The sequence below is a fragment of the Salvia splendens genome, chromosome 9 (assembly GCF_004379255.2).
Source record: "Salvia splendens isolate huo1 chromosome 9, SspV2, whole genome shotgun sequence".
In the NCBI taxonomy this organism is placed as follows: domain Eukaryota; kingdom Viridiplantae; phylum Streptophyta; class Magnoliopsida; order Lamiales; family Lamiaceae; genus Salvia; species Salvia splendens.
The window spans coordinates 15,493,227-15,520,441 of NC_056040.1; the positions used below are offsets into that span (position 1 = coordinate 15,493,227).

At 39.3% G+C, this 27,215-nt stretch overlaps 2 protein-coding genes across 3 annotated transcripts; both read right to left on the reverse strand.

Moving 5' to 3' along the window:
• Window positions 1–339: 339 nt before the first annotated feature.
• On the reverse strand, window positions 340–3,990 carry LOC121746752 (mitochondrial calcium uniporter regulator 1-like). Of its 2 annotated transcripts, none has more exons than XM_042140679.1 (12): window positions 3,612–3,990; window positions 2,377–2,508; window positions 2,244–2,303; window positions 2,028–2,104; window positions 1,887–1,943; window positions 1,713–1,779; window positions 1,537–1,596; window positions 1,356–1,432; window positions 1,205–1,261; window positions 859–979; window positions 627–756; window positions 340–538 (listed from the first exon to the last, which is right to left on the reverse strand). In XM_042140679.1, the coding sequence occupies exons 1-11, from the start codon at window positions 3,768–3,770 to the stop codon at window positions 628–630; spliced, it is 996 nt and encodes a 331-aa protein (XP_041996613.1). In that variant the 5' UTR covers window positions 3,771–3,990; the 3' UTR covers window positions 340–538; window position 627. The 2 variants fall into 2 exon arrangements, with proteins under 2 accessions (XP_041996613.1, XP_041996614.1); XM_042140680.1 differs by having other exon boundaries at window positions 2,377–2,601; window positions 3,612–3,719.
• A 9,077-nt stretch (window positions 3,991–13,067) lies between these two features.
• LOC121749704 (zinc finger CCCH domain-containing protein 19-like) lies at window positions 13,068–22,548 on the reverse strand. Its single transcript, XM_042144297.1, has 10 exons — window positions 20,457–22,548; window positions 20,237–20,316; window positions 19,463–19,635; window positions 17,640–18,549; window positions 17,340–17,467; window positions 17,197–17,256; window positions 17,059–17,109; window positions 16,441–16,511; window positions 15,361–15,515; window positions 13,068–15,267 (listed from the first exon to the last, which is right to left on the reverse strand). Exons 1-10 carry the CDS (start codon window positions 22,307–22,309, stop codon window positions 13,352–13,354), a joined length of 5,397 nt encoding a protein of 1,798 aa, XP_042000231.1. The 5' UTR covers window positions 22,310–22,548; the 3' UTR covers window positions 13,068–13,351.
• Between the last annotated feature and the right edge of the window lie 4,667 nt (window positions 22,549–27,215).

Genomic DNA, 27,215 nt, shown 5'->3' on the forward strand with positions numbered 1-27,215 from the left:
CCCCACCGCCGCGCCGCGCGGCTACCGCCGCGCCTAACCATAGTGGACGCTCTTAGTGGCAAAATTAAATGGATCAGAGAAGCAAGTATTAAATCAAGTGGCCAACAGATTAACGAATGATTTTTCAGAGATAGAAATTAAATAATTATTGGTGTTGCTTAAAGTTGGAATGAGGCATGTCATGTGGTTATCATTACGATACAGTTTAGTTTTTACTGTTTAGAGTAATCATTATAGACGACGTCTATTTTTTAAAAATACTATTGCCAGTGAGTGTGTGGATTGAATAAATGTGACTCTTTAAACTCGCAGTTTTTTTGTGGATGAACCAAAATAAAATTGTGGCAAATTTTCCATGGATTGATGAAATCTGAATTGTGGGACGAGAACGTAATTTCTAGTGAAATTAGAAAATACAAACAACATAGTGACTACCTAAAATAAACTCTCTAACAAAGGATTATTCAAATGGGTTGGGTTGTAGTTATGGAAATGAGTTACTGTCAAAATCTCTTTTCCGGTAAACCAAAGCGGCCACCTGCAAAAATACATTTCAAAATAAATTACTAATTTATATTTAAAAATAGGCTTCAAAAAAGACAAAAACTCCAATAATAGATCAGTACCTTATTGTTTGGAAAACAGACGATATAATATTCCAATGCAAAAAGCAGATGAGGAGAAAATGGCCCCTAGAAAGTATTTGGTGATATCGCTCTTATTTGTTGCTAGATCAGCCTTCATTGCAAGAGTTGCCTGTCACCAAAAAAATAGTCCATTGTGAATATTATGTTATTTTTTAAATAAGTTCAATATCATATAATTATATTTTGGAACAAAATTAAAACAAATCCTTACAATTTCAAGTTTCCGGTCGAAATTGCTGGAGAGATTGGTGAGCTCAGCCCTCGTTTCAGTAAGCTTGTTTGTCAGATGAGTAATTTCAGCCCTCACATCCGAAAACTTGTCATCGATGCGCCTGAATTTATACACCACGTAGTCAATTATAGCGAAGAAAAAGTCCGCAGCGACGAAATAGATTTAAAGTTGAAGAATAGCCGATCTCATAACTCAAAAGTCATGAGCTCAATCTAACAACATTTTCTAAAACAAGTTATCATATTGCAGTAATGAGTAGAAATTACAAATGATGTGGGAAAAGGAATATATAGAAATGATGCAACAATTAAAGATTGGTTCTTACCTTTTCTCAAGATTCAAATCCAAACGTTGTGCTGCAGTAATCTTTTCAATCTCATGCCTATTAGGAAAAAGTGGGAATTAATTGAACGAACATTGTGCGAAATAATAGCTTAAAAAAATAAAGTCAGAGTTGAATCGAATTAGAAACAAACTTTAGTTCACCACTTAATTTCTCGATATCATTTTGAAGCTTTTCACCCTTGCTTTGCAATGGGGAGAACTTCTGATCCTGCATTAGAAAGCAATGGGAAAACAATAAGATCAACGATATAAAAATATTCTGACTATTTTATGCTCTTAAAACTGCAAAATGCAGTAATCAGTTTTTCTTACAAGGGAACTTTGCACTTCAGACTTCAACTTCACAAAATTTGTTTCATTTGCCATCACAGCCTACAAATTAACATGTTAGTTGCAACATTGTAAAAGAAGAGTAATTTTTGTTTTTTTAACATGGAATAACATTATGTTGTTTCTGGAAATCAACCCCTATTGGAGTAAAACCTCACATTATTGAGCTGGTTGGAGATATCAGTGGTTCTAGCCCTCATATCACTAAGCTCCCCATCGACGCGCCTGTTTGTGATCAAATCAAATGTCGCAAAACACAAAAAAATATCGAGTTATACTATCTTCTTGATGGTAGGCTAAAGTACACAAGAAGCGGAATTAGGAGTTCTTACCTCCTTTCAAGATTCAAATCCAAACGTTGTGCAGAAGTAACTTTGTCAATCTCATGTCTAATTGAAAAGAGTGGCCATTGATCAGATACAACTTACTTGCCTGAAACTATAAGCACACACAAAAGTTCATAAGAGAGGAACCTTAGTTCACCATGTAATTTGGTAATATCGTTTCGGATCTTCGCATCTTCACCTTGCAAAGACGAAGAATTGTTGTCCTGCGTCACATAAAGTAGAGCATCGCATGACTAAATAGTTCTTCACATTGCTTATAATTTCATGCCGAAATATTACTAGGATAGATAAATATTGCAAAATATACTTAGATTAGTGCTAAGCCAATTAACAGTTTATTACCATGTAACTTTGCACTTCAGACTTTAACTTTACAAGATTTGCTTCAGTTGCCATCACAACCTACAAAAACAAATTCAACTCAAATCACAAATTTATGCTATACCATATGTTTCAAAGCACTGTAAAATCTTACTTTCTGCATCTCAGATTTTGAGGCAACGTTTTGCAATATGTATTCCATGCTGACATTAAGAACTAAAGTCATTTGAGATGTTATAGCCTCTGCCTGCTTTGTATGGATGCCTTGTGCTTCTAAGCTCCTAATCTGCCCACCGTTAGAGGGAAGAGAGAGTGTGTATCAAATCGTACATACAAAGATATCAAGAAATAACCATAATGTGCTAATGATACAAAGTTCCTACAAAAGCCAACGTGCAAAGGTATTAGAAATTCTCTTTTATAACATATCTTCAATTAACTCAAGATCAGTCAACATATAATTATACTCTGTATTATAAAGAATAGAGATTATAGCTATTCAAATCACTCAAGGTTTGAAAACAAACTATTAAATCACAAACTTTCAATTTTTTCTCAATTGTCTAATCTGTGTATAATCAGTTTCTTTTAGTAAATTCAAAACGAGCATAGTTTCACCAAAATATATACTCCCTCCGTCCCCGAATAAGAGTCGCTAATTTCCTTTTTGGGTCATCCCCCATTAAGAGTCACTCTTCATTTTTACCATAAATGGTAGTAGGTCCCACATTCCACTAACTCACTCCACTCACATTTTATTATAAAATTAATATAAAAAAGTGGGTCCCACATTCCATTAACTTTTTCAACCAACTTTTCTTTACATTTCTTAAAACTTGTGTCCGGTCAAACAACGACTCCTATTAGGGGACGGAGGGAGTAGTATTTTTCATTTCTTTAATGAAACAACGTCGTTTTGAGCTTTTTACACACACAATTGACAACAAATAAACTTCGTGATTTAATATTTCATCTTCAATCCTGATGAGACTGGCCTGAATTTGACAAACTTCATGATTTAAATAGCTTTTATCCCTAAAGAACAGTGGTAATTGGATATAGTAACCCTTACTTTAAATCTTAGCACCAAAAACACATTATGCAGAAATGAAAATAGAGCAAAATAAACACTAGTGTGTACGTTTTGGCAGCAGAGTAAAACAATACGTTTGACGACATACATTAGCACACAGAGTCAGAGCAGAGCAAATACATACGAGCAAGTTATTTTGCATATTAAAAATAGGATCAAAGTTATTAATATACAAAGGATCCGAGTGATTTTCAAAGTTCAGTTTTACCTCTCCAAACCTCAGGTCAATTCTAATCGGTTTAAATAATAATTCAATAAAATGTGTGTGTGTGTGTGTGAGAGAGAGAGAGAGTTACCAATGCAAGAGTGTCAAAGAGATATATAGGGCTTTGATTGGGCGAATTCGACGAAAATGTGCGATAGGAGACTGTAGAAATCATCATTGAAACAGAATTAATGCCTCGAAATTTCGACAATCGGATTCCAGATTGAATCATACGAATGCAGGAAGCCATGGATTTTTCTTCCTAACAATTACACGAGTTCAAACGACAATGAACCAATCGAAAATGGGGGAGATTAGTAGCTGGCTGATTAAGTATTTTACTGCGGCATTACTGATGAAAAGAGTGACGACGACTGCAAGGGTTTTGATGGAAGGATTGCAGATTTGCCTTTTTCAGCAAGAAATATTTTTTGAAGGTGTAAAATTACAGGTATGTTTTCATTGTCCGAGTAAACTATTACAATATATTTTTTAATTCACAAGAGCATCCACCGCGGGACACCTTAAGAGCATCATTAACCCATCCCCCCATTTGAGGCTCAAGTCCCCTCCATGTCATCATTCCCCTATAGTTGCGGCCCAGACTCCAACTGCTCTAACCATGCAGGTCCAACCCTGGCCGCAACTAATAAATGACACTATTCACAACTCCAACCTATTTTACTCGTAAATGCAATACGTTGAATAATTCAAACCGGAAAAATTTATTGTTCAATCGAAAAAGAAAATTACAAATCCTAGAAAAAAAAATTTATTAAGCCCTAAAAAATAAAAATTACAAGTCCTAGAAAAAATATTGAAATTATTTAGAGGATAGAAATTGAGAAATTGGTGGAAGAATGTCCCGAACCCTCCAACGCTAGCCCGGGTATAAATGGGTAAAAAAAGAAAAAATAAATAAATTTTGGGGGTTTGCGGCCCGTCCCGAACCCTCCAACGCTAGCCCGGGCCGGACCCCGGGACCGGCCCAGGCCGCAACTTCTGCTTGTCCAACGCAATGCCCGAGCCGGGACTCGCTTTTTGCGGCCTGGCCCCTAGCGTTATTGATGCCCTAAAGTCCACCCTATAGGGCGCCCTATGCTCCGCTATATCAACATTCTATCCTCTTACCCTTTCACCTGCAGTGGGATGTCCTAAAGTCCGCCATATAGTTTTCACTACTATTTTGTTAATTATTTTTTTATGTTTTCAAATATGTCATGCAAAATTATAAAAAAAACACTACGATTAAAGGCAAATCCTACATTACTAAGTAAAAAAATTACAAGAGTTAGAAATAAAAAATAAGTTCACTAAATCCTACATTACTAATCTTTCATTCCCAGCTTGCGGCGCAAATCATCGATCATCCACTTGAGGTATTCGGCTTTGCCCGGGTCCTCGCACTGCATGAGGGCGTGGTGCGTGTCCAACAACGTCCTCCGATTGGCGGCCACCACCAACTCCATGTAGGCATGTCCCACAGCCAAAGTCGGGGTCGGGTCCGGGGCCGCGGCCTGTGAGGATGTCGCCTTCGCCTTGCCCTTGTTCTTGACAGCCTTGACGCCAATGGGACGTCGGGAGGACATCGGTGTGTCGGAACTCTCATCCTCGTACATCGGCTGGTTGAGGTCCATCGGAGGTGCGCCGCTGTCGCTGCTCGTATAATCACAGACGGCGGTGTTCTTCGTCCTCTTCTCCGCAGCCGATAGGGGCATAATCCCTCCTTGGAACTTCTGCTTATCCTTCAAGAGGAGCCAAGAGTTGTAATGCTTCAAATCGCCGTACAATGAAATGTACGACGCAAGCGCTTTATCGCGCACATCAGTCAAACTCTCTCCGTTGCCCTGCTCCCTCAAGCACTTCTCGTACTCCGCCGAGATTAAATTGACTTCCTTCTTTACCTGATCATAGTGCTTGCGGAGCTGCTCCCTAAGACGCTTGTAGGCGGCCGTCGGCTTAACCTCGTTGTAGCGATCATCGATGCGCTCCCAGTACGCGATTTGCTTTTGGTTGTTGGCAAACATCGGGTCCTCCGAAATATCAATCCAACAACTAACCAAGACGATGGTTTCATCCGGGTTGTAGTTCATCCTCCCTGGGGCGAACTCTTCATTCTTCTCCGGAGGCAGCAACTGCCCTTTGCCTGTTCCGCTTCTTCTTGGTGGCGGAGCCCGAGGCGGCAACGGCACGGCGGGGTGGGGCGTGGGCGCGGGTGGGAGACGGATCCATGTCTGACAGCCCGTATGAATCCGTACTGAAATCGGGATCGTACTGGGTGTTGGAATCAAAGAGCCGGTATTCATCAGGGTCTCTACCCGGCCACCGTGCACCACCATTGAACATCGGACTATTCGGACTTGGGTAATGACCGGGATTAATTTTTAATGTATGGAAGAGTGAGAATGGAAGAGTGGAGTGAATGGAAGAGTGAAGTTGGGGTGTATATATATAATAAATTTTGAAGAATTAAAAAAAAGGAAAACGCTGTGCATTGTCCGCGATATCGTCCGTGTGACCCGCAGTGGGGCGGACGATACCGCGGATGATGCCAGGTCGAAGCCCAATCGTCCGCGGACGAAGCATAGGGCGCGGACGATGGATGTTCCATCGTCCGTATGGCTACAGTGGCGGACGATAGTCCGCCCGAGGCATCGGACGGACTATCATCCGCCCCACTGTGGATGCCCTAATACTTCATCTTCTCTTCCAACAAAAAATTAAATTTCCATGAAATTCCTTAATTTGCAATTCGATTCAAATAATACTATTGTTTTAGTAGTACTCCATTCGTTCCATAATAGATGCCACACTTTCCTTTTTAGTTTATCCCATAAAAGATGTCACATTTCTATTTTTAGAAAAAGTTCTCTTTCACATTAATATAAATATTATATTTTCTCTCCCTATTTAACACACAAAATAAATCCTGCTAAAATCTTGTGCCGTCCCAGAAGTGTGATGTCTTTTACGGAACGGAGGGAGTAGTTATCTAAAAACACAATGAGTCAATGATGTCTATCAAATTATGATGACTAGTGTAAATTAATTCCGTAATCAGTCATAAAAAATAGTTAAAAAATAAAGCGAACAACCGTAAAATAAGTAAGTACTAGTATTATAGTAAAGAGTCGTAATCTTACTTTGAGACTCTTTATCTTAATATATTACGGAGTATATAAACTTGTACTACTACTTCCTACGGTATTAGTGTAAAGGGGAGTGATTAATTGCTGACTCATCATTTAATTGTTAACTATAACTAATTTAAGATCATATGATTTTAGAAATCTTATGGTCTAAAATTTGCAACGTGTAATTTTCATTTTTATTAATTAAATCGAAAAAGATAAAAAAAACTACAAAATTAGGGTTTTGGATGAAAATGTCAATATAGTGTTTCGAAAATATCAATACAATGTTTTGAGAATGTCAATACAATGTTTTAAGAATGTTAACACATTGCTTATATTGACATTCTACATGTATTATATTGACATATTTTATATACTATGTAGTACTATCCTTTCTCTATAAATCAATATGTGTTATAGTTAAGTTTAGCTTGTAGTACTATCCCTTCTCTATAAATTAATGTGTTATAGTTAAGTTTAGCTTGTAGTACTATCCTTTCTCTATAAACTAATATGTGTTATAATACTATAAGGTAGTTATATCCAAAGGTTCACAAATGATACGAAAAAGGCTCGGCGAAATAAGAAATGTAGAATGGAAAGGTTTGGAAATAGAAATCATAAAATGAGCATATGTTCAGGACCAGTTTTGGCCTTTACTTAATTTAAATATTTAGATTATAAAATGAATTTTTAAATTGCATACTTGATGACGTCTCTTTCGTGGCATCACCTAGTCGGCCGACGGATAATCGGGTAGGGGTAGGGGTAGGTAAATATACCGAAAAATGGTATATCGATCGTATCGTATCGAAAAATATCGAATTTTAAGTACACCAAAATTTTCGAGACGATACAATATTGTATCGTAATTTTTCGATATGATAACGATATAAAATTTCTTATACCGCGGTTTACCGTTTTATATCGAATATATGATATAGTCGATATTATCGGTATACTGAAATATATCGAAAATCAATACGTATTGAATTATCGATACATACCGTTTATACTAATTATAATAATAATAGTATAATTTATTTTTTTTAAGATTAAAAGTTTAAAATCATAAATAAATATCCATTTAATTTATTTATTTATTTATTAAAAAAATTATTGGAAACCCTAAAATCATAAATAGATATCCATTTAATTTCGATATACCGTTCAGAACGATATACCAAAGTTCGGTACAATATACCGAAATTTCAATACGGTAACGGTATAGATATTATCCATACCAAAATTTTGGTATACCGAAACTTTCGATACGGTAACGATATGAAATTCTTTCATATCGATATTTTTGGTACAATATACCGTATCGACCCAGCCCTAGGTAGGAGGTATTACAATTTATTTAATATGTATAATATATGTATTTATTGTCTTAATCTTTTTTTTCTTTTCATCCAGGCATTTGATGGGCATTGGGAACCATAAGTGTGATTGAAGCGTGGACACATCTTACTTATGGAGACAGATGTAAACTCTCCACGCAAGAGCCGCTGATTGCTGTGAAAAGAATCCAAGGGGTTATAAGAACAAATTTGGATGAAAAGTGGTTTTACACGAACCCAACTTCGGTATCGTTTAAGTTGGTTGAAAAGAATGGAATTCAACTAGAAAGAGAGTATAGGCAGAAGACAGGTGACGGTGAACAAAAAGAAAAAGATAATAAGTGGAAGTCACTAGTTGGTAGCAAGAAAAAGGTATAAATAATTTAAATAACCAATTTTTTTTGTTATCCCTATTTGTCTATATTCTTATCATACATATTTTACTCCCTTAAGGAATGGAATGGGGTCAGAGTAGATCCCCACATGGTTGTTCCTGTGAATGAGTCGAAGTTACTGGAAACTCTAGTTAATGGCCCAATTGTTGGGGTATTTTGTTTAGTAAAGATATCGAGTCTCTTAAGGTACATCCGTACATAATCCTTCCTACTTCTATGGATGAACAGTAAATGTTAGACTAATATGTAGGCAACAACAACTTCTACCTCCACTAAAAAATTCATCTATGTGGGGCCTAGAGTAAGGGTTTGGCATATCATATTAAGTACAATTATGCGCCTTAACTATTAGGGGCTTTAGGGGCCTAAAGTAAGGGTTTGGCCCATTCTATATATATTGTAGTACTACATGTTTATATTTTATATGTAAGTTTTTCTAATTTTGTTAAACGTTTAGGATGATATTTGGGACGGAACTATCTGCCTTCCTAGTTTTGACAAATACTGCTACCATACAATTGTTTTTACTAGGTATGACACTAACGAGAATGATGTAAATTTCTACTGGTGCCAAAGCACTTGGGGAGAGAATTGGGGGGGTTAAAGGATATGGAAGAATGATGTGAATCCGGATATTCACAATCATAGAATACAACGATATCGAGGGCCATGGGTTGATTGGGGTCCGAGAATAGGGTGGAGACATGACAAGGAGCCAAGCTGAATTCGGAGGTTTGATTCAATATGGAATTTCACTACGAAGATAAAGTCCAAATGCTCTCATCAGACCACCATTGTCTTCATCGTCGAAAGAGCTTCGCGTGAGTATCTTGCATGCCTCAATCGGAGCCCGGATGAGGAAGTTATGATCGTTTTAAGAAAAACGTGCAATGTAGAAAGAAACACGCGGCAGGTGTTTTGCCAACCCGAAAACACCCGGTCGGGCGTTTTTGCCGAGAGGTCAATTTTTGTCCAGAAACTTCACGCGGGTGGGTGAAATGAGCCGTGGGAAACACCCGGTTGGGTGTTTTATCCGGAATGTGACTTTTTGACCAAGAATTATTTTATTTTGCTCATTTTTCACTTCTAGTATAAATACTACACTAAGGTTTGTTCTTGGCAGCTTTGAACTCATTTGTAATCAAACAAAGTCTCAACATTGAGCATCCTTCTTCATCTTTGAAGATTTATCAAAATGTCTTGTGGTTGCACTTAATCTATTGTCGGGCTTAGATTAAATGTTAAGGTATGCAATTCTAGTTCTTGTGTTGCTAGTTTTGTGGAGCCATTAGATTTTTGCTTTGGTGAAAGTTGCTTTGGGTTGTCTTCATTGTTTTGTAGAAGGCTCATAGGTTCCAAGCATCTATCTAAATCATAACACCTTCATCCTCTTCTTTTTCCACCATTTTTATTGTTTCATTTCTTGTTGAATTTGTTTGTTGAAGAATTTACAAGATCAAGTCCGAGGCAAATATATGTGTCTTGAATCCCTAAGATTCATATTATTTGGTATCAAGAGCCATTGGTTCTTGTTCTTGTAAGAAAAAACAAACAAACAAAAAAAATCCTCAAATGGTGAAAGTGTTAGAAAATTGTCAAAAAAAAGAGATATCTCAAGTTCTATCCATGGGCTTTATTTATAAATTGATATATGTGTTCTTGGGTATGTCAATATTATTGTCGAAAAGTTGTAGACCAAAATTACATCAATTGCTGGGTCTATTGTTGTTGAGTGAATTTGTGCACACAAAGTGTGTTGTTTTGTCACTTTGGCCTAGCACCTTACTTTCACTTATCTTTTGGCTTCTAGAACTAGTAATTGCTTGTCTAGTTGCATATCTTGTTTGTAATTTGTGCTTCCCTTGTGGATTATCATCGTTGAGAGCAAGTGAGGGAGAGTATCCTAGCCACCAAAATTTCTAAGCCTTCCGAGTGACATTGGGATGTGAGTTTTGGGGAAAGAGGATTTTATATTATGGGAAGTGAGCTCCTCACTAAATTCTTCATTCTTGGTTGTGTGTGTTATTTGTATTACTAACAAAGGGGACTTGTCCCTAGTTTTGTACATTTTGTTTTGTAGGTACATCGATATGGGTTCGTATGCCGAGTCCACAATTGAGGAGATGTTGACCACCTTGATAAATAAGGTGGGCAAGATATATACACGTGTGTCCACAATGCAAGCTAGTACCTCTACCATGCTTAAAGATAGTGTCGCTTTAAACAAGCAAGTTCATCCAAGAAACACTACCTCAAGTTGGAAGTGCTCTAACTCCCGACATGGTGGTGGTGACACGAGCCAAAGGAGCATTTCCCCAAATAAGATGGACCTATCTCATTCTAGCTATCAAACGAAGGTTTCGTCGTGGTTGTCATCCAATTTCCCTCCTTCAAAGAGCTTGATTCAAAGTGAGTGTGACAATGTTAACCGCATTGTTAAAGAGCGTGTCAAACATAGGGTGGATTTTGTTGCCAATGATGATGAAGAGAAATGTGAGGATGAAAAAGACGCACGCCCAACTTTCAATGATGGCGTGTCTAGCATAGTGGAAGCCAAGAACGAATGTGAGCCATTGAATGCCCTTCAAATCTTGAACACCGAACCAAAGCTACATGAGGTTGCTAATGGAAACAAGCACTTGAGAGAGAATCGAGAGGAAGATGAAAAGCTAGAGAGTGAGAGCATGCTTCAAAAGCCAATAGAGTGTGAGAAAAGACAAAAATGTGAGACGTAAAAGCCAAGAGAGAGTGGTGGGGGTGAGTGCAAATCAACACTTTCAAGAGAGAAAAACCACAAGCATGTGAGAAAAAAAAAGGTTGCTTGTTAGATTCTAAGATCACTCATGGGAGGGCTCTAAATCACCCTATCATTTTTCCCCTTGGTGAGAAGAGAGACACTTATTTCACTAACTATTTCGACTTGTCTTTCACCTTTGGTGACCTAGTGATGCAGAAATTGGAAGGTTTTAAAAGTGAACCCTGAGTTGAGGAGGCACCGAATAACTTCTTACCGGTAATAAGCTCATGGAAACAATGTCAAGATGAATCACTCATTGCCCAAGGTTCAAGTACACCATTCTTGCTTCCTTGTGATGTTTCTTTGAAGTGCTTAGATAAGATTGATGTGTTGGACAATAATTTGCTTTGGAAAATTGATTTGAACCATGTTGAGCCTACCTTGTACTTAAAGCATGATTTTATAAATTCAAGAGTGACGCAAGTGAATAAGATTGATTTTGCAAATTCGACTTGTGATGATAGCTTTGTCATTGGTGATTTGTGGCATCAAGAGCTTGAATATTTGAATGTTAAGTCCATCTTTGCATCATCTGTTGACCCCTTCATGAGAAATCCAAGCATTGATAAACATGTCGTTTCTCTTATGGATTTTAGCTTGAATGTTGGAATAAGCTCCTTACATACTAAGATAACTAAACTTTCTTTTGTTGGAAATTTTGAGTTTCTTAAGTGTGTCAATGGAACTAGTAGACCCAAGATGAGTACATACATTGTTAATTTTATTCATCGGTTTACTACATGCTTTTATTGGAAATTGATAAAACCCTTCAATGGGATTGGAATATTCTACTGCATTGATAGTAAAGATAGGGTTTAAGTAGTAATCTTACATTATATCTTATTCATTAGTATTAAATTTATGTTGTGTACATATACCTTATTACCTCTATGTATAAAAAACCGCTTATTTGTGTATAAATTCAATTATATAACAATGCTTGTTGATATACTCAAAACTGAACTTATTGTTATAAGAAAATGAACATAAGTCTATGATACGGATGTGTCCGCATCACCGACGGTGGAAGGAGATGGGGAGACCATGGTGGAACAGATAGGAGACCATGGTGGAACAGATAGGAGGACCTACTGCGGAAGACCCACAACCGGTGTTCGAGACGGTGGCGAGGGAACAGCCCGTGAAGACAGTGACACGTGCACGGTCGCAACGGCAGAGTAAGTGACCGCTGAAGTATGGGGACTTCGTTTCTCAATGAGGATGAGTAGTTAAGATTAGCAAATTAGTTATTTTCCTTTATTTTATTATGTCCGTTTATTTTTGTTGAATTAATTGTATTTATTGGGTCGAGCGATGCTCCTTTTTCAGATTGCAAAAGAGAGTCGAACCATCTAGGGTCCTTAGATTATAAATAGGGCATTGTTATTACTTCACAATCAAGAAATAACAAGATTTTCCCTATTCTTTTTTCATTTACTTTTCCACAAACACAAACTCTAGGTTTGATCCCTAGGTTTGATCAACCGGTAACTCGCCTACGACTGCCGTTGTTCTAGCCGCCACTCAGTTAGGGGAATTGAACCCTTAACCGTCTATCTCTAACTCTAGTGCTGAAAATATTTATTTTAATCATTAAAAGACAATAGATTCGAGTTCTAGTTCAGAAGATATTTTAAATTAGCAAACCTCGATTAAACTTTTATTTTTCTAATCCTATACTCCCTCCTCCGTCCCCATAGAAATGGTTAAAGAAACATAAGAATATTATGAGATAGATAATATTAGGATACATAATATTACTCGAAATTTGAAATGATACTATTATAAAAAAAAGCATAAGAATATTATGAGATAGAGAATATCTCATGACTCGCGATAAAAATGGTTAAAGAAACATAAACGTTTTGCGCGATACGATTTAAATTGGTAAATTGGACAAAAATCTAGATCCCTTTATTTTCCGTTTGACAAAGTTGCTAGAGCACAAAGGTGAGCACTAAAAATTGGGGAAAAGAAAATTGCTATGCAACTACGCAAAATTGCATATAGCTAAAAAGCAGCTATCTAAGCTGCACAAAGTTTACAAATTTAAATACCTAAATAAGTCAAACTTTAAAGAAAAATGAAGTAGGAAAAGCGAGAGGCAAGTATCACCTAGCTTTTACTATCACCTAAGCAACAAGAGCTGCGAAATTTATAAATCAAGTATGCATGTAATCACAGTATGCCCCTTTGCGACATCGCCCATTCGCATTGTACGGGCACGGTGTGCCCCTGTGTTGTCTAGGACCACTGCCACCGCCACCAAATGATGATTGCCTGTTCCAAGGCCGGGCACCACCAAATCCTGAATCTCGACCACCCTGGCCTCGTTGACCTGAGTACTGACCCCCAGCTGGGCCCTGCTCACCAGGCCATGGGGCCCAACCTTGGTTTGCATTACCTTGCCCGGACCCTTGAACAGCAGGAGGCGCCCCTACAGTTCCGGATGGAGGGCCCCAAGCGTTCCCAGGCATTGGCCCTGGGATTGGTGGAGCACCACCCCAACCTTGAGTTGGCACCCAACCAGGATTCGGGTTGCCAGAAACCATCCCTTGCATGTTACCTCCAACTGGATTTGCGGGTGGAGGAACCCATGCTGCAGTATTACCAGAGGGCGGTGGACCTTGCATAGCCGGGCCCCAGTTTACGTTTGCATTGGCTGGTGCAGGATTCCCCCAACCCATGTTTGGATTGGCCGGCATTGCACCCCAGCCAACATTAGGATTTTGAGGTCTCACCACCATAGGATTACTGTTATCAGCCGGTGCCACGCCCCAAGATGCATTTGGTGTGGTAGGCGAATGCAGGTTTGGTTGGCTACTCTGAGAAGGTGGTCTCCACACATCAGGTTGAATCCCAGACACAGGGCCTGAGTTCGGGAAGCTTCCAGAAGAACTCTGAACGTTAGGTGGGGCCCAACCATAACCCGACTGTGAACCGCTGCCCCTAACCTGAGTATCAGCTGGAATATTCTGACTAATAACAGTATGCACAGGCGGGACAGCGGCTCGTGCATGGCCGTGCACCTCTGCTACATGTGGTTCACTCATTGAGGTTGTCTGATTAAGCAAAGGGACTGCTGAACTCACCATGATTCCAGGCTGAGACTTGGGTGCCGGACTAAAATTGGTATTTTGCGCGACGGAATTCAAAACTGTTGCAGGATTAGAAGGATGATTTGAAAGATTAGGCAAAACTGCAGCAGAAGATGGAATCCCTCCATTAGCAGAAGGTGATTGAACTGCAACAGTGAGATGACCAGCTTCATTCCCTCCAGACCATCCTGCGTTACTTTGTTTAGGAGTCGGAGATGGTAGGTTCATTGTATCATTCCCAGACAACTTCTCAGCCGACATATTTGAGTGAGGACCAGAACTTTGAATCAGTTTTGATCTCTCATTTTCTTGGTGCAACAATGTTGCAGAAATCTTATTTGGATGACCGGCCAATGTACGGGAACTGTGCAAGGCACTTGTTGCTGGGAATGTGGTCTCAGCTGGCAATGCCCTCGGAAACTTCCCTGCCAGCGCATCAACCAGGAGTACAGAGTTTTCTTGCTTCTCTGTCGCTCTCCATATCTTTAGATTAGCAGGAAAGTAACCTGTGTTATTCCATTTGCGCAATTGGACCATTGAAAAGGGACCTTGCACTTTTCCAGAAGGATCCTGATATTGCCACATCTTCTCTGATTCGTTTATCTTGACAGCAGGTTCTGCAGCCCCAGCAGAGTAAGACCCTTGCGAGGGCAGTGACGCAACACCAGAAGCAGATTCAGGTCGGGATACAGTACACTGACCGCGTTCAGCAGATTCAGACTTAGTAGTAGTAGAATTTGGCCTATTAAAATTGTCCGAGTCTTGGGTCGACTTGTCTCTATCTAAATTCCACAAATTCTCATTTACTATCTCACCAATATGGCCAGTATTGGTTGAAAAGTTGTTGCCAGACAGGTTCCTGCTTGGTGTAGCTTTTCCTCCACCACTCCAAGATTCTTTTACATAATTATCCCTTCCAGGAGAGATTGGGCCCCTCCCTCTCTTACTAAAACCAGAACCTCGAGATCTCATGAAAGCATCTGCATAGAACAAAACAAATTCTGATTAGAGATTAGGATTGGAGAACTGTGACTATACTGAACACAAAGCATGTAAAATGATATGAAAGAGACCTCGTCTAGCATCTTCATTATCACTGTCATTATCTTCCGATTCATGACTAGGATCCATCTTTGGATCCACGTGAATTTCGGGTATTTCATCTAGTCTGCGCTGACGCTCTTCAGGGGTCTTCAAAAGCTGCAACTTCTCAACACATTCTCTAAGCGTGATAATCAGTCAAGGGCAAACTAATCATTTCAGAGAAAGCATAGCACATAACATATACAACTACTATTCTAAAAATAATCGTTATAAACAAACCTCAAACATAAAACATCATGATCAACGCGGGAGCATATATATATGACACTAGAAGATGAATTATGTGGCAGGAAATTTCCTCAACAATAGTGTATTGGACTTATGTGCTTTATTGTATAAACAGATCCTCAAAGGATGATTGTGTTCCAATTTTCCTAGAGTTTAACCACAGCAATTGACCAAACAAATCCCAAGATACTAAGTGCGAACACAACGTATGCAATATGCAATTAACTCCTGAAACATATTGTTCCTATGCAGAAAAGAGTGTGGTTAATTTTATAATAAAACCAGGATACTTTTTAAGCAATGTTATCAAATAGCGGATATGGCGGCGCTATGGCATGGCGTTCTGTGGTGGAAATGTCATAGCAACATGGCGCTGCTATCCGCCATTTGACAACATTGCGTGTGTACTGCATTTAGGAATGAGGCATTATGCAAGAAACATGGATGTTAGAGCTGTATTTTATGCTTTATTAATTGTTTTAAGAGTTTTAGTGTTATATTTTTGTTATTTTCCAATTTTTGAATTATGTATAAATAACAAGTATTATTTTATTTATTTAATTATTGACCGCCATATCCGCCATACTAATACGCCATATCCCTGTGGCGGTTTTTAGGCGAACCGCCATAAGCCGCCATACGAGATTGATAACACTGTTTTTAAGAGGCTCACAGCATAGGCTGTTACATGGATGTCAAAGTTTGAGAAAAATGAGTATATAATAATATTAACTTTCCCAACAGGCAAAGACATAGACATAATAGGTAAATAAGAAGTAAGGCAAAATGACATGCTTATATCCACATGCAGAAAAGGATATTCTTTTCGACGGCCTAAATCACTTGCTCGATCACGAAGATGACTAAGCCGTAAGGTCTTTGATTCCAGCCACTGCATAGCAACATAAAAGAAATAACATCATCAAAAAATGTAAACAGGATAATAAGATGCTATTCGAGACTAAAATACATATTGCGAGACTAAATTACATATTCACAATAAAAATAAATGATCAGATCGCATATCTTGGAAAGATCAACAATAGATATATCTCATTTCTAGCACAACTAGAGATATATTACTACTCCACTCTACTGCACACATTTGAAAAAAACAGCTCTAAACAAGGGAGCATGGAGCAAAATACCATAAACAACCCAAGTAAGAAGTGTTTATATTTCATTCATGAATGGATATCATATTCCGGAAAAGTTTTGAACCAAGAGGGATGCAGCACTACACACTATGCCAACAAAAATAAGATGATCAATATAGAGCATGCAGGTAACACTTTCTATGGGCTTCAAAACTTTCAGAAACTAAGTTTGTCTTAAGTTTATGAAAATAGGGTCAAAACAGAAGGGACTTTATATAATCCATTTTAATTCATAACAGAATATAACAGTTTCCAAAATAATAAACTGCAAAGATTACATACATCGTTGACTCTGGCCACCTGTATTTCTGTCGTCTTGTCAAGGATCTCACCCTACAAACCAGAAAAGTCATCTCACTATAACTGTCATATTGACCACCTAGGATAAAAACAAATGTATGTAGTTGTGTATGTATTTACCACAGTCAGAGGACTAATGAGTCCACACTTGATACTCTGGCGCAGACGTTTGCACTCATCCTGTCAATGTCAGAAGAAAATATGAAGTGACACAATTGATTTCAGAGGATAAAAAGTATTCGCTAATGGTGAAATTCAGTTACCTCGGTGAACTCTTGATTTGAGATTGTATCAATTGATATTATTTCAGTCTTATCTAGATTAAGAATCTCTACCATTGTTTCAGTAGTTCTTTTGCCAACTTTGTAAGGTTCTGCTGCTTTGCTAGTTCCTGCAAACAAAAAATCGAGTAAAAGCAATATCAGCTCTGTTTTCAATAATGAAATGGAGGAATTGTGATAGGAAGGCTAAGCTACCACCGAATATAACTGTTATTAGTTATAAAAGCACTCAAGGCAGAGAGCAACTATAACCAATATGAAGATAATAGAAGAAAATCTTACCTACAACTTGAACTATTCTATATAAATCCTGCTTTTGGTTACTACCAGATATCCTTATGCGTACAAATGTTCCGATAACTTTCTCATTGAATGTTTCAGTATCTTCAAGTAGGTCCTCCATCAACTTCCTTCGCAGGTAGATCAAACCAATGTTATGCATGTCAATAGCTGCATAATCATCAAGATTAGACTGAGGCCCCCGATTATCCCCTTTCTTACGTGATTTACGTTTCTTATCTTTGCCACCCTTAGTTAGGGTTTCAGGACTGGCCTCAATATCTAACTGGTCATTCTCAGTATCAACGACAATCCCTTGAAGATCATCATTTTGCTCATCTCTTATGAGAAAATGAGATTCAATAAGCTTTAGCATTTCAAAATGCCCAACTCTAGGTTTCCCAAATAAAGTCTCAAGTCTTGCATCACACACAATTTGACTTTTCCGACGAGGATCACGCAGCTTGTTTATTTTAATATACTCAAGCAAAAGTGCTTGTACATCAAACTGAGACAATAATGACATGTCACCATTTTTCATATGCGAGACAAATTCAAGTAGCTCCTGTGATGCCCACTCGGAATTGCCAGATGAAGAAACAGCTCTCTCTCGGGATGCAACACCAGTATCGACTTTTGACCTGGATTTTGATTGTTTTCTTATCTTTCTTCTTTTAGGCCTGACAGTTTCAGAGTTCTCAACGGAGTCATCTGAATCGGAACCTCTTTCATTTGCATCAGCCTTCACTTCAGCTGACTCTGTTTTGCTGGTGCCAGACACATCTGCTCCCTTCCAAGGGTTTCTAGCCTCTAAAATCTCACTTGATGACAATGACAACTTAGCTTTTAACTCTAAGTAATAATCCTTGAAGAGATACTCCCAGCTACTTCTGTCATCAAAGTCAATTTGAGCCTGCACCTCCCGTTAATAGCAACAAAAAATAATCAGAATAGTCATACAAATGCAAATAACAAATGGCTGGATGACCAGTAAGACTACTTAACCCAGTTACTGATGTACTATCTAGGAACCAAATACTCATAATTCCAAATTTGAACAGTGTCTGATGAGCACAACTATGAAGTGTGAAGCCAAAGACAACCAAACTAAAAAAATACTAAAATCAAAATGATGATCAGAGAACAATAAATGCCTACAGATCTAAATAGTTGTTGTGAATGGTAGACACAAGTCACAGATGTCTAACATATTCATACATAAAAGATTTTACACCATAATCCAATGGAGGGGGTGATCTCATAGTTCTTGGTCAGTGAAGATGCACTCTGTGGTGTTCCATTTTCTTTTCCCATTGAGGTACACTAGAACTATAGGGTTTTCTACGTACTTGATTGTTTTAGGGGATGTTATTGATTTGTTAGAATTAAAAGTATTAAGACTGAGTATAACTATAGTGTTGAAGAAATATAGTGCCCACGGCCCACTTCTACAATTTAGACTATCTCACTTCCAGAAGTTGGTTACCTTTTTTTCAGACTCTATACCATGTGCATCAGACGCACCAATATGTGATAAATTATTTCAAAATCCCAACTGCACCTTTAGAGGCTTAACTAAAAGCCAAAGAAAAAACAACTATGGTCCAACTAAGTATAGATAGTTAATCAAGGAAAAGCCCAATGATCATTATGTCAAACATAAAAAGCTGGCCTTGGTGTATAAAGATTGAAGAACTGTGGTATTGATGTTTCTACATGCCAGGTGCCATTAATTAACAACAGCAATCATATATTTAAAGCACAGGAAGAACAAACTAATGAGAGGGGGCAAGAGAGATCATAGAAGCACATACACCATTATTTACCTGTTCATTGTTTTCAATTAACATAACAGTTCTCATGCAGGTCTCACAAAATCCTTTATTTCCTCGGACACATAAGATAGTTGCATCTTTAGTGCACCTTTTGCACAGGGAGAAGGTACATGTATAGCACATATAGCGCGCATTCTTCTCACAAATGCTACATAAATGCCATCCTGAAAACAAGGAGAATCACAAGTTCATTAGCAGCAAAAAAATACTACAGCGAATCCTAAAAGGGTTGGATAAAGGTGCATATTAAAATTTAACCATATTTTAATCAACCAGATAGCAAAAGAAGAGCACATTTAAGTAGTTATGATGCCATTCAAATGTTCAAGTAGCGGCTTGGACAACACAGTTGTAGCAAAAAGCTTTCAATTAGGGTTCACTTTTTTCATTAAAAAAATGCAACTAAAATTCAAAAGATGTCATGAGGAATGGCTCTACATCAAATAATAGTTCCAACATCTAGTTGATGCACGTGTAAAAATAAATCACGTTATTAACATTAATTGCAATATATATATCTAAAGTTAGACAAGTTACTAATTGTAACAAGTTGAATTGTATATATGTTTCTTAACAAGCATTTGTCGATCTAGCAAACTATCTACTTGTAAAAATTAAATCCAAACAAGAGGCTGTTCATGGTAGAAAAGCAGCAAAAGAAAATTGTTAAGGGTTAGTACTAATAAAAGAAGTACAACCCACAACAGTGTCATAAACTATCATCAAACATGTGCATGCACTTTTGAGATACAGAGAAACCCATACCACAGTTCCAGCGACCCTTAGATTTGAAAAATGCTTCATCTCGATTTACACAGGAAGGATGATAGGCCTTCGGGCAACCTCTGTAAACACATTAAGAAACACAAACTTATGTAAAACACAATGACGCACGTGGTGGCTACCAAAAATAGTTTGAACTTTGAAGACAAAAGGAATTGTTTGTAAAATGAGAAAAATCATCTCTACATTTCAGAAACCTTACCTGCGGTCACATAGCACAAGTTCCCCACCATCAAAACAGATGAAACAAACATCCTCTCCCACAGTCTTCCGTGATGATCCTTTAGCCAATGCTCTAGTTATGGATGGACTTTTTGTCAACTTTGCTCTCTTCCGCTTCCCTCCTGACGATTTCCCTGATTCTGCCATATCAGTTTCAGTCTCCATTTCAGTATCTTGCGTCCCAGTCTCCTCCTCAGCAGCAATTGTTTCATCTTCTTCGTCTTGTAGTCCACCAGGTGAATCATACATGTCTTGAGCAGTCTCATCTACATCACTCATTGTATCCTCTGTCTCCATTTTTCCATCGTCATCTGGGCTTTTAGAGTCGATGGAGTTGGTTCCCATGTCAGCATCTTTAGCCAGATGATCCACCTCAGCATTCCTTGTCATTTCAGATTCTACTCTGGACTCTACTTCTTGTTTGATATCCCTTACAGGGAGGTCTGTGTCCTCCTTATATTCTGACTCATTCAAATGCACATCTAGATAAGCATCACTTGAGACCTTCAAGGTAAAGTTCTCATTCTCCACCATCTTCGTTTCAGAAATCTGACTCTCCTCAGCAGCCACCACCGCTTTATCCTCAGCATGCTCGTTTCTTTCGTGGCCACTAACATCTTCCAAACCTTCATTTGATTCATGGACCTGCTCTTGTTCAGAAACTTTAGCTAGATGCACGCTGCCATCTGTTTCAACTTCCGCGGCCGGTATTTCAGCCACAGCCTCAGCATCACCTTTCTCTTCCTCTTCAACCTCAGTTGATTTTTCACCTGCCCCACATTCTGAATCATTTACCAAAAAATCCCCCCTCTCCTCAGCAACATCATCACTCCTTGCAGCTGTCTCTGCGTAATTGTCCACTGTCATTCTCTCCATTGACTCATTCACCACTCCCCCCAATGCTGCAACATCCACTTCTTCCTGGCCCAATTCCCTCTCATGATGATCATTCAAAGACTCAGTTCCCTCCATCACCAGGTTCAATTCACCCCCTGCCCCATCTGTTTGCAATTCAGACAGCTGCTGCTCACAGATTGCATCAGTATCGGCCACTGACTCATTCTCCACTCCCCCCAATGCTGCAACATCCACTTCTTCCTTGCCCACCTCCCTCTCATGGTGACCATTCAACGACTCAGTTCCCTCCATCACCAGGTCCAATTCACCCCCTGCCACATCCGTTTGCAATTCAGACAACTGCTGCTCACAGACTGCATCAGTATCGGCCACTGGCCTAAATTCTTCCTCACCTTTCACTTCAAGATGCGTGTCCTCGGCAGTTTCAACACCTCCAGCGTCCAATTGCGATTCAGACTGAGTAACATCCACCTCCAACTTGGCATCAAGAAGAAGATGTGTGTCCTCAGCAATTTCAACCCCTCCGGTGTCCAATTGCGATTCAGAATGAGTAACATCCACCTCCAATTTGGCATCAACAACATGTACAATCTCTTCTTCGTTTTTTGTTTCAGATTCAGGGTCGATTGTCATTTCATCACCTTCCTTATTCACTACTGATTCATCAAGAACAGGCGTATTGACTCTATCAGCAGCCACCCCCACCTTCTCTGCACAATCCACTCGGTCCGCTCCTTCCTCACCATCCACTCGATTAGCTCCTTCCTCCAGCGGTTCTGAAGCAGCCACTTCACCGCTGCCATCCTCAGCCGGAACCTCCACCGTCCCTCCGCCGACCGCCACCGTTTCATCCTCCACCGACGCCACCTCTCTTCTCTCGCCGCCGATCATCACAGTCGAATCACCTGATTCCGCAATCGAGCGGCATTTCCCGGCGCTATCAATCGCCGAAACTCCCAAATTTCCCTCATCCATTTCTCTGGTTTAAATTGTTCGTTCAGGAGCAATATATATTCTTCATCATCCACAGTGGGGGCAAACTGATTACCGTTTTCCTTTTCCTTACAAACCCTAACCCTAATTTTGCTTCGAGCAGAGCGCTCGAGCAGGGGAGTTGTTGTTCTTCGACTCTACAAGATTCTTGAAAATGCACTAGGGTTTTGGAAATGAGAATTCGATGGATTTCAGTTTTCGATAATTTCCTGAATTTATTAACTTTAATTTGGTAAGGAGAGTTGTTCATTAATGATGAATGGAAAAGAAATATTAATGAAAAATGGCTCACTTTTGGGCTTTCGTAAATTTAAATGTATTAAAGCCCAATTAAATAGAATGGGCCATAAATGATAAGTGCATTTATTCCATTTTTCCATTTCAAATGACTTTTATTTGTAAACGTCCAAATTGACTAATAAAATATTATCTCTATGGACACTTTAAATCTTAAATAAATATTGCAGCACATATCAATTGTTGACTCTCTCTACTTAAAAATTATCTCTATAGGCACTTTAAATCCCAAGAATTATTGCATCAAATGTTGACTCTGTCTCACTGTAATATTATCTCTATTGGCACTTTAAATCCCAAATAATACTGAAGCGCATATCAAATATTGACTATCACTCCCCTCTCTATAAGTAAGAGTGATTAGTTATTGAAGAAATAATTAGGGATTTGAAGAATGGTGTAATATTATTGATTAATGATATGTGCAGAGATTACAACTCTTATAGGTAAGATTACAATTTACATATGGTAACTAGTATCTCCTAATTTAGGGATATGATCAATTAGAGATCAACTAGGAATCAATTTACATTAATTCCTTGATTTCTTTCCAACACTCCCCCTCAAGTTAAGCAACGGGATTCCCGATACTTAACTTGCTTAGTACTTCTCTGAATGACTTTGCGTTCACAACCTTGGTTAGGATATCTGCCAGTTGATCTTCTGATCTTACATATGGGAAATCAACAATCTTGGCTTCAAGCTTTTCTTTGATGAAGTGTCTGTCGACCTCCACATGTTTAGTTCTATCATGCTGAACATGATTTTCAGAGATGCTAATTGCAGCCTTGTTATCACAGAACAGCCTACATGGTTTAGACATATGAAGGTTAAGCTCCGTCATGAGTCTTCTCAGCCATAATATCTCAGTGAGACCACTCTTGATCCCACGGAACTCTGCCTCAGCACTAGATAGTGACACCACCTTCTGCTTCTTGCTCCTCCAAGTAACAAGGTTTCCTCCTACTAGCGTAAAGTATCCTGCCGTGGACTTTCGGTCATTTGGGTTCCCTGCCCAGTCTGCATCAGTAAAACCATTGATCTCTAAGAGCCCATGTTTTTCAAATAATACCCCATACTCCGCAGTGCCTTTCAAGTATCGAACAATGCGTAGAACTGCTTCCCAGTGATCCTCTTGCGGTGAGTGCATAAACTGACTTACAATTCTCACGGCATATGCTATGTCAGGCCTGGTATGGGAAAGGTAAATAAGTTTTCCCACCAATCTCTGGTATCTTCCTCTGTCTGTGAGTTTCGCCCCTTCCACCATCTGCAGTCCATGATTCTGTATCATCGGGGTGTCTGCTGGCTTGCAGTCTACCATGCCCACTTCTGCTAGGAGGTCAAGGACATATTTTATTTGATTGATGAAGATCCATTTTTCTGATCTCAAAACCTCAATTCCCAAGAAGTATTTGAGTGAGCCTAGGTCTTTCATTTCAAACTCTTTGAACAGGTTTTTCCTCAATTCGCCGATTTCTTCCTCGTCGTCCCCTGTGAGATGCAACAATTTGGATGCATTAGAAGTGTACAGTTCAGCTCTCTTGTGACATGGCTTACTGACATCAATCTTTGAGATAAGCTTGGCACAAACAGACAATTTGACAAACGAAGGTTTGGAAAATTTCTATGGTTCCGGCCCCTGCCACTTTGATTAATTCCCCGTTTGCAGTTCTAATATAAGTCTTAGCGACCTCACTAAAATCAATAAAATCTGTTTTCTCCGGAGTCATAGTATCTGTGGCTCCACAATCAAAAATCCATCCCCGGGTATCCCTTTTATCCCTATTTTGCAAGTTAAATGCAGCGGAAATTTTTAACAGAGGTGCAAAACGATTTCGGGTTTCAATTTGGTCAATATGTGGGTTTATTTCAGATTTTAAGATAGTTGTGGGCGACTTATTGTAATATAAAGAGTTCAGGGGCCTACTTAAAAGAGTGGGGTTGGTTATGTGTTTTTCACAAGACGGAGGACCTAATTGCAATAAAACAGAGTTGTTAGGGTTTGGTCTATGACCAAACCCGTTACCTCCATCCAAGGCGCCGCTGCTCCATTTCTGTGATTCCGTCGTTCCTCCGGCTCTCGCCACAAAATTATCGACCCGGACTTCTCCTCCGCCGCCACCGTTGTTGCTGCCACCATTGATTTCGGGGCGAGTGGGATTCGCCTGATTTTCCCCTCCATTTGGTTCGCCCCTGTTCTGATTTTGGGGAATCTGTCGCCGCTCCGTCTCGGCGACTCCCATGGCGGCGAATTTCGCATGAGTCCGTGCCTTTTGCTTCTCATCCCACCACTCCGGATATCTTACACGGAGGAAGCAAGTTTCCCTCGTGTGCTTGTTCTTCCCACAGTGGGAACACCATAGCTTGCTTTTGTCCGGCTTTCCTCCGAAGTGGTGCGCGGCTGCGGCAGGTGGCGGCGCTCCACGGTTGTTCGGTCCTCCTCGGTTCGGTCGATCCCTCTGAGCCCCGAATCCATAGCCTATCTCCCCCGATGATGCATTGGCGCTTCCTACGCCAGTGGAGTCTCCGGTGGGTGGAGAGGATGCCGGTGGCATGATTTTCTGTCGAGCCGCCTCCTTCTTCACCCATCCGTAGGCTTCTTCGACTGAGGGGTAAGGCTGCTCCTTCAAGATCTCCCGACGGATGTGATCATACTCTTGATTCAATCCAGTGAGAAATTTGATGAGTCGTTTCTCGCTCGTGTGTTGTCGGAACTCCCCGATCCCCTTGTCGCAACATGTTACGGGTGGTTTCTGACTTCGATCAATTGTTACCCACAATCCGTGGATTCGACGGTAATACGTCTCAAGATCAAGATTTCCTTGTCTCATGTATATTATCTTGTCTTCCAGGTCGTAAATTTGATAGGGATCCGCCTTGCTTTCGAAGGTGATCGCGAGATTGTCCCACAAGGCTTTGGTCGTTTGATGGTGAGCAAAATCGGCGATAATATCATTTTCGATATTATTGACGATCCAAGAGAAAACGATCAAATCGGTTTCCTCCCATTCCCGGTATCCCTTGCTGTTCGGCTCCGGTGGTTTGTCGTAGATGTGGGAGTATCCCCCCTGCTTCCAATCTCGACTTTCATCAGCCGAGCCCACAACGGGTAATTTTTCTCGTTCAATTTGAACGCCACGGTAACGCCCTTGTTTGTCCTCAACTTTGAGGATTCTCATGTTGGCTTGTTGTTTGTGTCTGTCATATTTGGATTGGTTTTTTTTTGGTTGAATTGATCTATGGTTTGGTTTTGGTATAAGGGCCGAGAGTTTGGGTATCACTCGGCTATGATGAGAATTCTCTGAGCCAGAATTCTTCCTGCTCTGACGTCATGAAGAAATAATTAGGGATTTGAAGAATGGTGTAATATTATTGCTTAATGATATGTGTAGAGATTACAACTCTTATAGGTAAGATTACAATTTACATATGGTAACTAGTATCTCCTAATTTAGGGATATGATCAATTAGAGATCAACTAGGAATCAATTTACATTAATTCCTTGATTTCTTTCCAACAGTTATATTGTATTTTATTAGAAAATAAAATAATTATATGAATGAGATGTCTCAAAAAAGAATTTGATTTGTGTATAGTGGAACGGAATGAGGTATTTGAAGTCTTAATTGCAATACCTAAAGAATTATTTATTGGTCTATGTCAGGCATTGGATGACCCATGTTCGAGTCAGACTCATGGTGACTAAAGTTTGAGTCTAGCCCATAATGTGTTGATGCATCGGTCGTGTTCCTGATGTGATTTCGGTTTGAGAAAAAGTTTATTGGGTTGCAAACTCATCCCATGTCGAATGAGTGAGTGAGGTTGAAAGCTAAATATAAATGTTGTCAACTCCAATTAGTTTGAAGCCTTTTGGAATTGACCCAAAAAATAAATCTGTGCGGACGGGCTTGACCCAAAGTGGACAATATCAAACTAATGTACAGTCGATGGTTTTAACATCGTGCAATGTTTTAGCTTGAGATGAAATTATTCTCACCTCGGGAGAATAGGAGCATTGAAGAGAGTTATCGTGTTTTTTGTATTACTGGCTACTATTACAGGCACGGTTCACTTCTTTTTCCCCCGAAAGCGAGCCCCACACTGGATTGCAACAATGGGTGTGGCACTACTCAGCTCGTGAAAATGAGAGAGTAAGCTTATACATATGATACCATGGCATTCCTTCGATGTCATCTGTGTCCACCTATCGATAAGTTTAACAATTTTACTCGTCATCATACTTCGTAGGGTTTGGGTGATTGGTTGCACTCTTTTTGCCGTGCGGCCCGTAATCGACTATGGGTTAACACAATTATATGTTTCTACTCAACTACCATTGCCTTTGTTCACTATAAATTGAAGTATTCATAGTGGTACTACCATATTTTGTATTGCCAGTTATCTCTCTATTTATGCAGTATCATTTGGTGCGTCAATGATGTGAACCTTTGTCTTGTTGCTGAGGGTATGGGCAATGAGGATGGTTTGTTGTTTATAATATGTAGTTAAAATTATTTTTTTCTGTTTTTATTTTAGATTATAGCTGTAATGTTTTCTTGTAGTTGATGGTTGTTTTCTATTGTTTAA